General features: G+C 38.0%; 1 protein-coding gene across 9 annotated transcripts in view; it reads right to left on the minus strand.

Moving 5' to 3' along the window:
• Positions 1-10,186: 10,186 nt before the first annotated feature.
• ZNF385B (zinc finger protein 385B) overlaps positions 10,187-15,355 on the minus strand; it is a 420,524-nt gene continuing 415,355 nt past the window's right edge. For all 9 annotated transcript variants that reach the window (XM_002812641.4, XM_024243898.2, XM_063712903.1 and 6 more), the window contains 2 exons: positions 15,095-15,196; positions 10,187-11,672 (listed from right to left, as the gene is read on the minus strand). In XM_002812641.4, coding sequence (XP_002812687.1) covers positions 11,454-11,672; positions 15,095-15,196 — 321 coding nt within the window. In that variant the 3' untranslated portion in view covers positions 10,187-11,453. The remainder of the gene's footprint in view (positions 11,673-15,094; positions 15,197-15,355) is intronic.

Here is a 15,355-nt window from a genome sequence, read left to right on the forward strand (position 1 = left end):
TGATTCTAGTACACTTTGTATCTGGGAGCATCCTTCAGGCTGCTCTGGGAGCTCTGTTCCTTTTTTACACACAGTTCTAACAGTCTTCTCTGATTTCTCCATTCATAGAAACTAAAAAGGGTAAAAAATGACTACTTTGCAATTTGACACTAAAAAAATTATGCATTATAAAAGTAAATAGGGCCAGACACGGTGGCTCATGCCTATAATCCCAGCACTTTGGGAGGCCGAGGCGGGCGGATCACAAGGTCAGGAGTTCGAGACCAGCCTGGCCAATATAGTGAACCCCGTCTCTACTAAAAATACAAAAATTAGCCGGGCATAGTGGTGGGTGCCTGTACTCCCAGCTACTTGGGAGGCTGAGGCAGGAGAATTGCTTGAACCTGGGAGGCGGAGGTTGCAGTGAGCTGAGAGCACATCACTGCACTCCAGCCTGGGCAACGAAGCGAGACTCCGTCTCAAAAAAAAACCAAAAGTAAATAGTGGAACTCAGAGAATAGTACAATCATGCTGGATACATGGAGATTATAAAAATAAACTCTTTGAATGAGTATCAAGTGAGCTTCTACCTAGTACCAGGCCCCAGTGTTCTTGCTCTTGAGATGCTTCAAGTGTAGTAACATTACGAACATGATGCTGTCATCACTGCTGCTTCTGCTGCTGCTTGGTTTTTGTTGTCCAAAACATTTCACAGTTTTTATTACTGAGGCCCTAGTTCAGGCCATTCTTATGGCCTCATAACTCTTTCTCTGATCCATATAACTTCCTCCAATCCCTCCTTTATATTGCTCCCAGAAAGATCTCCCTAAATGCACATCCAATCATATTAGTACCAATTAGAAACCTCTAGCAATCCTCACAAGCTACAGGATTTAGCATAGACCACTGTATAAGGCTCTTCATGACTGATCCATATCTATCTCCCAACCTCCTTGCACCTCTCCTGCTTCTCATTTCGGGCTCTATGAACTGCTCTGGTTCTCTCCATATACTGCGCTATCTTCATGCCATGCTTTCTCACTGGCTGCCTTTTCTTCTTGCCATTTTAGCTACCTGAATCTCCAGGAAGTTTTTCTCAGCACCTACTCAAGCTACACAACTGCCACCCACCTAGCTAGGCTAGTTATCTTCCCTTTTATCTTACCATACATTGAAATAATGTTCATATGTGTTTATTTTCATGGTCACTTCCTCCTCTCCACTGCCCTTCTTCCTTTTCTACTTCCCAGCATTTTAAGAAACCAGAAGGTGGGAATCATCTGTTTACCATCTTTTCAGTGTTTGATATAAACAATAAGTGCAGTTGAATGGGACTAAATTAAAAGCTCTTTTCCATTCATTTTCCAATTTTTGTAACTCAGATGTCATGTCTCAGCAGGAATCTCTGTATGTAGTTCACAAGCTCTGTGTTTTTACAAATGGTTTCCAGGATTTGGCCGTGGAATATGATGCTCTGACAGTGATATGGCAAAGTCATGGGGAGCATTGGAGATGGCATGAGCTGCCTGGGATAAATTTGTAAAAGTTAGTTTCTGTGAGCCTTGATTCCTTGTCTGTTTTTTGGATATGTGCAGTGCCTGACATGCCAAAGACAGGATAGCTAAAAATGTATTGAGCACTTACTATAACTGTTTTTATTTCATCTCCACAATACATTTTGGCAAATGCAAGGCAAATAGTATTATTCCCATTTTATAGAGGAGGACGTGGAGTCTCAAACTTGCTTAAGGTAAATGCCCAGTAAGTACTGGTTCTGCTGACAGACATTTAGAAATTCTGATTTTTAGTTCATTGTTTTTTCCATGACTATATGACATCCACATATGTGCCACAAATTATGGTTTTAATGATGAACTTGACTCATCAAGAAAAGATTGTAGCCAGTATATCATGTTGCAAATGATATACTTGCTATAATATACTGCACAGGCAAGACCATAGGTAATAACTTTTAGAAAGTGTTCCAGCCAAAAGTTTAGATAAAACCAAGAGAAAAGAAGTTCTGAAGGGACTAAGATTCATGTATTATAAAAAATAAGCTTACATTGAACACCTTATCCCCTGAGTTATAAATCGAGTATTATTATAGCCAAATTTTAGTATTATTATAGTAGATTTATTAAGAAATTAGGATAATAGGACAGAGAGTTTCCTTCAGTTGTGTTCTCCATTACTGATTGTCCTTTAGATAAAGTCATGCTTTGCCTAATCCATAATAGCAATGGGTAAGTTTTAGAGACCTTGCATTGAAAGCCATCTTCAGTAATCCTCCTCTTAGTTTTCTAGAATTGCTACCTAAGAACTAGCCTAAATCTTTCATAAATACCTAAAACCACTTTTCTTTTATTTCTATTCTTAAATTAGAGTTTATCTGGTTCCTTTACTTGTCTTGACTCACTGGGTCCTCTTCCATATTATAAACTATTTGTTTTTTTTGTTTTGTTTTGAGACGGAGTCTTGCTCTGTCGCCAGGCTGGAGTGCAGTGGCACAATCTCGGCTCACTGCAACCTCTGCTTCCCGGGTTCAAGTGATTCTCCTACCTCAGCCTCTCAGTAGCTGGGACCACAGGCACCCATCACCACACCCGGATAATTTTTGTATTTTTAGTAGAGACAGGGTTTCACCATGTAGGCCAGGATGATCTCGATCTCCTAACCTTGTGATCCACCTGCCTTAGCCTCCCAAAATGTTGGGATTACAGGCATGAGCAACTGTGCCCGGCCTGGTTTTTTTTTTTTTTTTTTTTAAAGTAAGGGCTATATACAAGATTCTGTTTGTGAAGGGGAAACAATTGATTCCCAGGGCATGAAAAAATCTTTATTTTTCACCAAAAAATATTTGGTTGTTTGAGATGGACCTCCTTGGAGCCCTAGTCTGAAGTTGGGTCTACCCAGTATAATCTTTGGAAATGTTTATTGCTTTAATCTGGGCCTCACCTACAGCACTGCCTAGATGTGGCAGTATAATAGGTATCCTTTTAAATGAAGCTAATAAAGCTTTCTTTAATCTTATGAGCTAGACTGTTCTGCCTTCTCTTGGTTACACTAGGGGGCACCTGCTATGATGCAGATTTCTGGGAGCCACTTATACCTTCCTGAATAATAATCTCTGGGGTGGGACTCTGGCATCTGCATTTTAATAATCTTTCCAGGTGATTGTTCTACACACTATCTTTGAGAATCTGTGATCCAGATTGTATTTTGCACCTCAGTGACTAGTGGGTCAGTTTATGTTTTTTGCCTGTAGATGAAGTAAACAACCACCCTATCGAAAAGTTCTTGCTCTCTGGCCTGAGAGTGGTACTTTTGCACTCTTGCTTGGTGTTCTGCTTCCAAACTAATTTCAGTGCTTAGCTGCCCACTATATTGATTTTAAAATGGGCTCAGCCATGTTGGGAATTCTGAGAGTGAAAGTTAAAGCTAGCCTTTTGTTTTAACAAAGGCGTGAACTTGGCTACCAGCTATCCATAATGATACTGCAACTCAGGAGAGACTCTTATTACCAGGAGCCATGAGGAAGAGTCTACTGATCTTTATCCTGAAGAGCTAGAAATCAAAATGCAAAGTGTTTCTTCACTAGAGGGTTCTCCTATTTATCATGCAAGCTTTGATTTTAACATTCAGTCTCATACGTGCCATGTGTTTATATTTAGTGGAAAGTGAAACCATCATTGGCATCCAAATTGTGAATTCTCTTAGGGAGGGCATCCGAATGGAATTCCGACGCCTTGAAGGAAAGAGAGCTTGTGTTTTACATCATCCTTTTACCATTTGAACCTTTTGGGTCTTGTAGGTTAAATGTTGTCAGTTGCTCTTCAAGGAGATTTTACCAGCTATTTGCGCTCCTGTAGTCCGTGCTCTTTTCATGTCAGACAAATATGCCTAAGATGGTGGGCACCTCAAAGAGGAAAAAGAAAGGCTGCCTTTTTTTTCCAGCTCACCAAACTATATATTTTATAGTGCAAATGCACTTCTAATCAACAGTAAAAGACAAATGTATTTTATCCTAATAATAATGTCATTATTAGCATAAATAGGCACAATTTCTCAGTTTTTAAAAATAGAGCCATATGAATCTATGCCCTGGTTATGCAATTCCCAAAAAACTGGTGCTTAGTTATAAAAAGCATGGCATTGTTGGGGCAAGAGAAAAGCCCAGAACCTAGGAGAAAGCTTGGAAATGTCCATGTGAATGGCATTGAGAGTCATAGGCCTCAAGAAGCCATTTACATTATTTAAGCAAATTGGGTGTTTCCTCTTTCATAGTAACCGTATTACAGTTTCTCAACATGTGAGGAAAACAGTATCTCTCAAGGAAAAAGAAAACAATCTGAAGTAACACTAAACGTCTTAACTTGCTTTTTACATTTATAATCAACCATTCTTATTTGATATTTATCATATGCTTATTTTCTAATTATAATTTCATAGAGTCCTTTGAAATTGTCGCTGTGTCACTATAAGTGAAAAGTATATGTTTTTATTACAGTGGGACAACTGATGATATTTGCGTGATTCTGAAACAGTGACATATTCATTGTAAAAAATTCAAACTGTACCAAAAATTATAATCAAAATATAAAGCCATAGAGAAATCTACAACTCAAGGGTAACTTCTTTTATCAGTGAGGATTAACCACTTTTATCAGACATCTCTTCATGCATAAATACAAACACGCAGGTGTAGTTTTAAAATTTAGGCCAGGCGCAGTGGCTTACGCCTGTAATCCGAGCACTTTAGGAGGCCGAGGCGGGCAGGTCTCCTGAGGTCATGGGTTTGAGAACAGCCTGCCCAACATGGCGAAACCCCTTCTCTACTAAAAATACAAACAATTAGCCGGGAGTGGTTGTGAGTGCCTGTAATCCCAGCTACTTGGGAAGCTGAGGCAGGAGAATCGCTTGAACCCAGGAGGTGGAGGTTGCAGTGAGCCAAGATCGGTGCCACTGCACTCCAGCGTGGGTGACAAGAGCGAAACTCCAAAAAAAAATTAACGTGAATGTGATCACATTCAGGATGCATTCTGTAACCATTTATTTTTCCCACTTGGACATATATGATTGATATCTTTTCATGTCAATAATTGGAGATGCTGTCATTTTTAATGGCCTTGGTGTTTCCCACTGCATGTTGGTTCCCTAGTTTTTTTTCCCTCCTGTCCTAGGCATGAACTTATTTTTTCCTATTTCAAAGCATACTTGTGCATAAATCTTTTTAAATTTACATAGTTATAGTCTTAGAATAAAATCTTGGACATGGAATTTCTGGGCCAAAATTTAGGCATAACTAACATGATGATTGATACATACGACCAACCATCCTTCCAGAAAAGTTGAAGCAATTTTCATTACTACTAACAGTGTATGGATACGTCTATTTCCCTACCCTCTTTAATACCAGGTTTAAAAAAATTAGAAAATTTATTGGTTAATATGCTAGATCAAAAACATGTTGATTTCCTCATAGTAGTTCAGTAAGGAGAAACATCTTCTCCTATTAGGCATTTGTGTATATTTTATCTTTTTTGGTTTGCCTTTTTGTCTGGTTTTCTATTAGATAATTTCTTTTTTGAAAGAGTTCACCTACCCCATTTTATGAGTTCTCTGTATACAAATATGAACCTTTGTATGTCATATTGATTGTAAATATTTTCCCCAGTTTGTTTTGTATGGTTAAATACTCTTTATAGTATTTTAAGTTTTTTACATCAGTGTTTTTACACAGTGTTTTACAAGTTTTTACATCAGTGATGAGTTTTTTATTTTTCATAACAGGAGTTGTGATTTTTTTTACCATGTAAGGAAGTTTTTTATTTTTTAAAACTTGAGATTATGTTTTTCTTATGTGGAATATAAGATATAAAATTCAAACATTCTTGTGATAAGCAAACATTTTGCATTTACTTTGGCTCTGTTATCTTATTACTTCAATTTGGATTATACCTTTGAAACTAGGAGCATAAACATCCAATTGATGAATTGTTATTTCTTCTTTACAGATAAATTTTTCTCTGAGTCTAGATCACCACTAAAGACTTAAAATTGGCTAATTTGACATAAAAAAGAATGAAATCATGTTCTTTGCAGCAACATCGGTGCAGCTGGAGGGCGTTATCCTAAGTGAAATAACGCAGAAACAGAAAATCAAATTCTGCATATTTTCACTTGGGAGCTAAACGATGAGTACGCATGGACATAAAGATGGAAACACCAGGCACTGGGGACTCCATAAGTGGGGAAGAAGGGAGGGGGGGCAATTTGAAAAACTGCCTATTGGGTCCTATGTTCATTAGAAGCCCAAACCCCAGCATCATGCCATATATATATATATCATGTTTTATATATATATATATAAAATGTTTTATATATATATATAACAAACCTACACATGTATCCACTGAACCTATAATAAAATAAATAAATGCAAGGTAGCAAAAAGTTGGCTAATTTGAGAGAATCTTACAATTTACAAATTTAAAATGTGAAAAATTATTTGACTTATCCATTTACTATGCAAATTTTTATAGCATGTGATAATGTACAAAAAACACTCTCACATGTTTAGTTATATGTGCTTCTTAGAATCACCCTGTGAGTTGAATACTATTATATCTATTTTATATATGTGAAAAACTGAGGCTTTGGGGAAACAACATACAATATTTTTCTGACATAAGATCACTGAACTAATGTGTGTATGACATGATCAGGATTTGAATTCAGGTCTTTGCAAATTATGTATTTTTCTTATTTATTTCTGCTATATCCTAATTTTACTTTTTCACTATAATAAAAATAAACAGCAGATGCTTAATGTCAAGCTTGTCCAATTATCTGTTAAGTGACTTCTTAAAATGAAAAATATGACATGAAGATATTTTCATTGCACCTACAGAAGGAATTCTGACGACTAGAGGTTTTATGCATTTTGAGCACTTAGCTAGGAGTAGAAGACTACATCAGTCATTCTGGCTTTAGAAATGTTAGCCAAAGACATAAAGGCAATTACCAAGTCACACTCCATAGCTGCTGAGAACCTGCAATGACATGTCCTTGATAAACTCCCCTATGGAGTTAATTACATGGAGGAAGGAAGGAGGCAAACATAGCATCCCCTGTGGAATTTGCTCTTGCACTGCACAGCTTCTCCTCAACCCACCACGGTACTAGAAACTAATATTTTCCCAAAGAGACATGTCACCTCTGACATCAAGGGACATCATATTAACAAAACAAGGATCAGATGGAAGAAACACTGTTAAGAAAGGCCAGAATCCACACAGACCTGCAGAGGTGGAATGAAATCGTTCACCCTGTCACCTGAAGATGCCTGTGCTTATCTATGGTATATATTCCTTGAGGCTAACTTAATCTTTATCCGTCAAACAGCTCCCGGACACCTCTTTCCTCCCCACATGTTTCTTCTCCCTGATGGCACCCCAGGCAATGGGTGCCCATTTTCCAAAAGATTCCCAAATTCAATCTCCTTAGTCAGTCTCTTTAGGCTCCCTTTGGGAGTCTGCACAACAGGATTTCCACCTAATGCTCTGTCAGGTCTTTCTCCTTTGTTTGTTCGTTTTTCCAGTGGGAATTTTCTTGGTTCTCTTTCCCAGTGACATTGAATGCAGTATAGTTTTTTTGTGTTTTGTTTTAAACACTATCTGAGAGAAAAATTCGACATAACCGTATCTATTTCTGCTCTGAAAAGCCAGAATTCATTTAGGGTAGAAAAGAAAATCAAGGGTGCTGTGGATGGTGAATAAGACAAATTAAAATTTTGTTTTTTCCTTTTACAATAGTTTAATTTTGATAAACAGCTATCACTGTAGCTTTAAGTAAGAGGCATCTGCAGTTACATTTTCCCCCTTGCTGGTCCTATGCAAAGTCAATATATCATTGACTTTTACTTCACGCAAGTTCCTTCCGCTGCCTATTTCTGAGTACGTATTACAATGTGCCTTTAACAAACTCATCATTTTGTTTTTAATACTCAAGAGGTTGTTTCTCTCCTAAAGCATCATGGTTCTTGAGATGAGGAGAAATCCTCCTGAGAAAAAGGTTGCCACATTTAGCAAATAAAAATATAGGATGCCCACTTAAATTTGACTTTTAGATAAATAATAAATAATCTTCTAGTGTAAGTAGGTCCCAAATATTGCATGTGTATTTATGAAACATACTTCTGCAATGTGCAATATTGTACTAAAAATTATTTAAAATATTACACCAAACAATTATTCATTGTTTATCTGAAATTCAAATTTAACTGAGTAGTTTATGTTTTATCTGGCAACCATACCTGAGACTGGTTTTCCGATTCTACAGAGACCAGAACTAGACTGTGTCAGAGGAAGCAGTATGTTTTTTAACTTTCACAATAAGTAAAGTAGAGTGGCACTCTTTTCTCATTAGAAATAGCATAGGAAGAGGTGTTAGTTCAAATACGTATATCCTTTTCAGGGTTGACCCACACTAGCACTTCAGAATCAGGGTGGATGATGAGATATATGTGTTTAATAGTGTTTTATAAATAATTGCTTGAAGCTACTAATGGCTTCTTTTGAAAGCATTCATTTTAATTAACTGGTATTCTTTTGTTCTTCTTCCCTGAGGTAATTTTAACAAACCTTAACTCAATGTAATCAGTAATTTCCTGAGTCTATTTAAATACTGCCATTTACAAATTTTTGACGATTGCAGTAAGCTTTAATGAAATGTAGGATAATGAAAGGTAAACAAAATATCATGGCCACCGAAGTCCCTAAAAATAAAAATTAAAAGTACTCCAAAGTGTTAAATGGAAACACAATTCCTTCAGGGCACGCTGTCTATAAATCACAACTGAAGGTCCAACCAAGATTAAGTGTAATTAGTATTGTTAGACTTCAAATGAGTCATATTTTTAAAAAATGCCAAATTCTGAATATCAAACTGAAATCTTACTAGAGTCTGAAAGAAACCTGATTATAAGACTAAAATATTAAGGTCAACAATTTTCAGTTGGATAAACTCAAAGAGGAAGTCTATTGCCATGCATCACAGCTACACTGCCACCTACTGGCCTTAAATTTTTAGAAATGAGGATCTAAGTCCCACTCTAATTCTCATTTTTAAAAACTGACAGGGTTTGCATGCAGGGTACGGAGAAACAGGATCTGTAATGGTTTTGTAGCCACTCCCCTCCAAATTCTATAACAGTGTGGTAGATTAAAGATGGTGGCAAACTCTTTCTCTTCTTCACATTGGGAAACGACGTCTAATTTTCTTCCCCTTGAATCTGAATTGGTCTTAGTGACTTGCATGATCAATGGAATGCAGCAGAAGATGTGCTGGGAGTTTCAACACTACTTCTTGATTTTTACCCAGGACTCTTTAAAATGTGCTCTCTGCTACTATGTAACTACCTGCTACAACAAGGAGGATGCTGGGGAGGCCACATGGAGGTCCTTTGGTAGATGGTTCCAGTAAGGCTCAACCTTCCAGTCATTTTTGACTGGGCAGACATATGAGTGAAGTCATCCTGGGCCCTCCAGCCCAGCCCGCCTGAGAGCCGAATACTAACAAAGGTACTCTACTGATGCCACCGGGAAGAGAAGAACAGCCCAGCCAAACCCTGCTGGAATTCTTGACCCATGAAATTCTGATATAACTAGTTATCAAATGGCTATTATTTTAAGCTACTAAGTTTTAGAGCAGTCTTGTAAGCAGCAATAATTTACCAGAACAAACAGTGATATATTGATCTTTATACTTAAAAGCAACAGAATGAGGTGGAAGAAAAGAAGGATGTGCTGATTGGAGAAGGCAAAGGAGAAGTGGAATAAAATTCTCTGAAAAGAGATCATAAATGCCATGGACACCAATAAAAGATGAACTAGAGATTTAGAGGACCCACAGTAAGTTAAAAAAAATCCGAGTCCAAAGTTTTTTGCAGGCTGCTACTGTGATTTTGGGTAACTCAACAACTTTGGCCCAACTTCTTAGAGATTCAGAGAGAAAATGGCAGTAAAATTTCACCTCATGCAGATGCTGTGAACAGTAATGAATAAACATGACAAATAAATATGCTGCAAACAAGAGCTAAAAATGCTATGTAAGAAGCAATCTTTGCACTTACTAAAAATCTTTCATCAGATGATTTCAAATTGGAGATGTCTCAGGAGAAAAAACCATTGAAAATACAAACAGATTTTATTTTTTGTACTTTTATTGAAAAGGTACATTTAAAAAAATACACAGACATTTTACCATTTACAGGTTGCAGATATAGATGCTCTAAAAGAGTCCACTCTGTTTTATTGTTTTATGATAACTCTTGCCCCTGATATCACGAACATTCCAGTCTTGTTGATATCGGTTTAGAAACGGGCGCATGGGAGCATGACCTGCAATATATTCAGTGAACAGAAAGACAACTTGTTCAATTATAAATTTTTTTATCTTCTGTACATTATTGCATTAGGGAGCCACAAAATTATGTAGCATCATTACAAATGAAAACAGGTTAAAAATGAAGAAGATACTTATATAGAAATACATGGATTCATTGTCTTCTTGCAGAATGCACAAGAGGTGCAAAAATGTGCAATTTAGGAAGCTCTTTTTCTGTTTGTATACGTTTGCTTAGCAACACAAACCAGTGAGGAAGCTACAAAATAAGTTAAACAAAAATAGCAAACAGGTAGTAATTATAGCTATGTTATATGGCTTTCTATTTCATTTAAATATCTCCAAATAAAATGTGAAATAAAGAAAATACATTATTTTATCTTTTTTCTCTTAAAGAGAAAATTCAAAGCTACTTTGCTTCCTAACATTTACACAGCAACTAAAAATGTTTAATTCAGACAAGAGATACAGATCTAGTACTACACAGGATACAACAGTACTTGGGTCAAAACGGTACACAATCCCTGTCAACAACAGTACACCAAAAAGAAAACTTTGTGATCCATTGGTAAGATAGTATCCACAAGTAAGCACTTGTGTTCATTGTTTTTTGTTCCACACTAGAATACACCCAGTTGGATACCAGAGTTATTTACAGACATCTGAGGAAGATCCTAGTTTTCAAGTCTGTCAGGAAAATATTCCATATTGTTTTAAGCCAGATCATACCCATGGAAAAATAGAGAATGATTTTCTTTCTTTTTCTTTCTGACCAATACATGTTCAAGAAATCAAATATCTGAGATACACAAATTGAACGGGGTAGGGTGGGGGAGGAAATAGGGAGATAAAGCCTTGCTGCTCAGATTCCTAAATTGTAGGAGCAGTCTCTAAAAGCCCTCGTGAATCTAGTGATGTGTTTCTCTTTGGAATTGGGGAGCTGGATGGTGGGCTGCATATTGTGGGTGAATGGGGGTACTGCAACACAAACTGCTTAAATTGCTGAATCCTTGTGGCTTTCTTTCTCAACTTCCTACTGGCCTCAAACGTCTTGGGGTTTGCAGACGTTAGTACGGAGCAAAGAGGATGGAGGCAGGAGTGGCGCGGATGGGCCCATGCCCAGGCCTCAGAAGAGCTGGAGGAATGGCTGGAGCCTGGAAGAGCGAGGCAGAGGGCCGGGGTGGGAGTGACAGCGCAGAGGACACGGCTGCCGCCGCTGCCAGAGGTGAGGACAGGAAGGCTGGGGCCAAAGGCTTCATCATATCTTTCTGGAACGCAAGTTTTGCCTAAGGGAGGGAGAAAACCAGGAATGGGGTGGAGATACTGTTTTTGAATAACAGCACCACAGGCATCTTTTCATAAGCAAAACACAAACATTAAGAAGTCTTAAATTTTGAAAATCTTCACTCTCAGAAGTCAAGAAATAATTCTTTTCTTTTCTTTCTTTTTATTTTTTATTATTATACTTTAAGTTTTAGGGTACATGTGCACAATGTGCAGGTTAGTCACATATGTATACATGTGCCATGCTGGTGTGCTGCACCCATTAACTCGTCATTTAACATTAGGTATATCTCCCAATGCTATCCCTCCCCCCTCCCCCCACCCCACAACAGTCCCCAGAGTGTGATGATCCCCTTCCTGTGTCCATGTGTTCTCATTGTTCAATTCCCACCTATGAGTGAGAATATGCGGTGTTTGGTTTTTTGTTCTTGCGATAGTTTACTGAGAATGATGATTTCCAATTTCATCCATGTCCCTACAAAGGACATGAACTCATCATTTTTTATGGCTGCATAGTATTCCATGGTGTATATGTGCCACATTTTCTTAATCCAGTCTATCATTGTTGGACATTTGGGTTGGTTCCAAGTCTTTGCTATTGTGAATAGTGCCGCAATGAACATACGTGTGCATGTGTCTTTATAGCAGCATGATTTATAGTCCTTTGGGTATATACCCAGTAATGGGATGGCTGGGTCAAATGGTATTTCTAGTTCTAGATCCCTGAGGAATCGCCACACTGACTTCCACAATGGTTGAACTAGTTTACAGTCCCACCAACAGTGTAAAAGTGTTCCTATTTCTCTACAAAATGGGAGAAAATTTTCGCAACCTACTCATCTGACAAAGAGCTAATATCCAGAATCTACAATGAACTCCAACAAATTTACAAGAAAAAAACAAACAACCCCATCAAAAAGTGGGCAAAGGATATGAACAGACACTTCTCAAAAGAAGACATTTATGCAGCCAAAAGACACATGAAAAAATGCTCACCATCACTGGCCATCAGAGAAATACAAATCAAAACCACAATGAGATACCATCTCACACCAGTTAGAATGGCAATCATTAAAAAGTCAGGAAGGAAATGATTATTTTCACAATGCTGGTTTCAGTGGCTCATGGCATAGCTTTCTTTTATTTGGTGGTCTTTGCTCCTGTGTGCTAGGGCACAGGGAAAGGCCTCTGAATAAATTCTAATGCTATTGTATGCTGCTGCTCACCAGGAAAAAAAACATGCCCAGAAGTTTCCTGCTTAGATGATGAAGTTCAATTCAAAATTCAGGCTTGTCTTAAACCATGATGAGACCTAGAGAGTTTTGTTTTGTTTTTTGAGAATATGTGTGATCCTTCCCTTCTCTTAGATAAGCTGCATTGAGGTTAGGTAATGAGTTCAGGACTTTAGGGACCCTGAAGAGTCAAGAAAACAGTCAGTTCACACCTCTATCACTGGCTACTTAATGAGTAGTCCTTGAAAATCACAGCTAAATCAAATTTCTGTTGTTGAGAATGATTGTAAGTGGGTAGAAACTTTCTATTTAACGGAATGCCAGGATGGAATCCTCCTGTGAAGAAATCAATCCTTAATTTCTCTCTCTTGCAATCAGGAGGAGCATTGCAAGCTGGATTTGCTTAATGCAGGTAACACCTGCTTGCAGCATCAGACAGAGGCTTTGGAGAAGCTGGAAGGTAATCTCAGAATTGCCTCCAGCTGGACAAGCTCAGCTTCATCCTCAGACTGAACACTGCACTGGGCCCAGTCCCAGGGAGATTGTGAAATCTATCCATCTTGGTATTTATATGACACTTATTGCTGGAGTCCCTAGGTGTTTTTGCAAAGACACTGAAAATAGCACATATTGACAGGCTAATTACCAACATGCCTGCTAGAATGGATAGAGCACACGATACAGACACCGCTTTACCTTCTCATGCCAAATAATAATAATAAAAAAACAGAAAGCATGAGGATATTACATTAAATGGATGGATTTTTGTTTTATGAAAGAAATCCCTCTTTCCAGGTTCAACATTCCAGGATTCCTTAGGCATCACTTGTCCTTGTTCTTGAGCCTTTACTTTATATGCTAAAGAGGATAGTCTTTTGAAAACAACTTGGTAAAGAGTAAAATATTAGCTCTTTTTTTTATTATTATTATACTTTAAGTTTTAGAGTACATGTGCACAATGTGCAGGTTAGTTACATATGTATACATGTGCCACGCTGGTGTGCTGCACCCATTAACTCGTCATTTAGCATTAGGTATATCTCCTAATGCTATCTCTCCCCCCTCCCCCCACCCCACAACAGTCCCCAGAGTGTGATGATCCCCTTCCTGTGTCCATGTGTTCTCATTGTTCAATTCCCATCTATGAGTGAGAACATGTGGTGTTTGGTTTTTTGTCCTTGCGATAGTTTACTGAGAATGATGATTTCCAATTTCATCCACGTCCCTACAAAGGACATGAACTCATCATTTTTTATGGCTGCATAGTATTCCATGGTGTATATGTGCCACATTTTCTTAATCCAGTCTATCATTGTTGGACATTTGGGTTGGTTCCAAGTCTTTGCTATTGTGAATAGTGCTGCAATAAACATACGTGTGCATGTGTCTTTATAGCAGCATGATTTATAGTCCTTTGGGTATATACCCAGTAATGGGATGGCTGGGTCAAATGGTATTTCTAGTTCTAGATCCCTGAGGAATCGCCACACTGACTTCCACAATGGTTGAACTAGTTTACAGTCCCACCAACAGTGTAAAAGTGTTCCTATTTCTCCACATCCTCTCCAGCACCTGTTGTTTCCTGACTTTTTAATGATTGCCATTCTAACTGGTGTGAGATGGTATCTCACTGTGGTCTTGATTTGCATTTCTCTGATGGCCAGTGATGATGAGCATTTTTTCATGTGATTGTTGGCTGCATAAATGTCTTCTTTTGAGAAGTGTCTGTTCATATCCTTCACGCACTTTTTGATGGGGTTGTTTGTTTTTTTCTTGTAAATTTATTGGAGTTCATTGTAGATTCTGGATATTAGCTCTTTATCAGATGAGTAGGTTGCGAAAATTTTCTCCCATTTTGTAGGTTGCCTGTTCACTCTGATGTTAGTTTCTTTTGCTGTGCAGAAGCTCTTTAGTTTAATTAGATCCCATTTGTCAATTTTGGCTTTTGTTGCCATTGCTTTTGGTGTTTTAGACATGAAGTCCTTGCCTATGCCTATGTCCAGTTTCTGTTTTCTAAGTAAGTTGTCCTATAGCAGGAACTAAGCAGTTCATTCTAAAACTTCTGTCTATGAGGGCTATTTAAATTCGAAACCTTTCATGACCATTAGACTCTATGCCCTCCTTGCCCACAGTGGCTGCCCAACCCAGCAAGGCTGCCCCACAAAACAGGTGAGCAGGTGAGGTAAACTTACTGCTAGAATACTCGGGCTCCGCTGGAGTTTGTTGTAAGGGCTGTATTTTGGCTTCAGTGGTTTCCCTGCAACTCGATCTTTATGCCTTCGGCTAGAAATGTGCTGAAAAAAGTTTGATGCATTAGCTGGATTGAAATGTGAGTCTTATTCCATGTAAGACGTATTTCTAGGTAGCTATTTTCTCCATTGCCAACTCTAGGTCCATAGTTCCACGACAGTGTGGGTAAAATCATTATGATTTCTAAATTAAGACTTAGTCCT

This window comes from Pongo abelii, chromosome 11, assembly GCF_028885655.2.
Source record: "Pongo abelii isolate AG06213 chromosome 11, NHGRI_mPonAbe1-v2.0_pri, whole genome shotgun sequence".
Classification (NCBI taxonomy): domain Eukaryota; kingdom Metazoa; phylum Chordata; class Mammalia; order Primates; family Hominidae; genus Pongo; species Pongo abelii.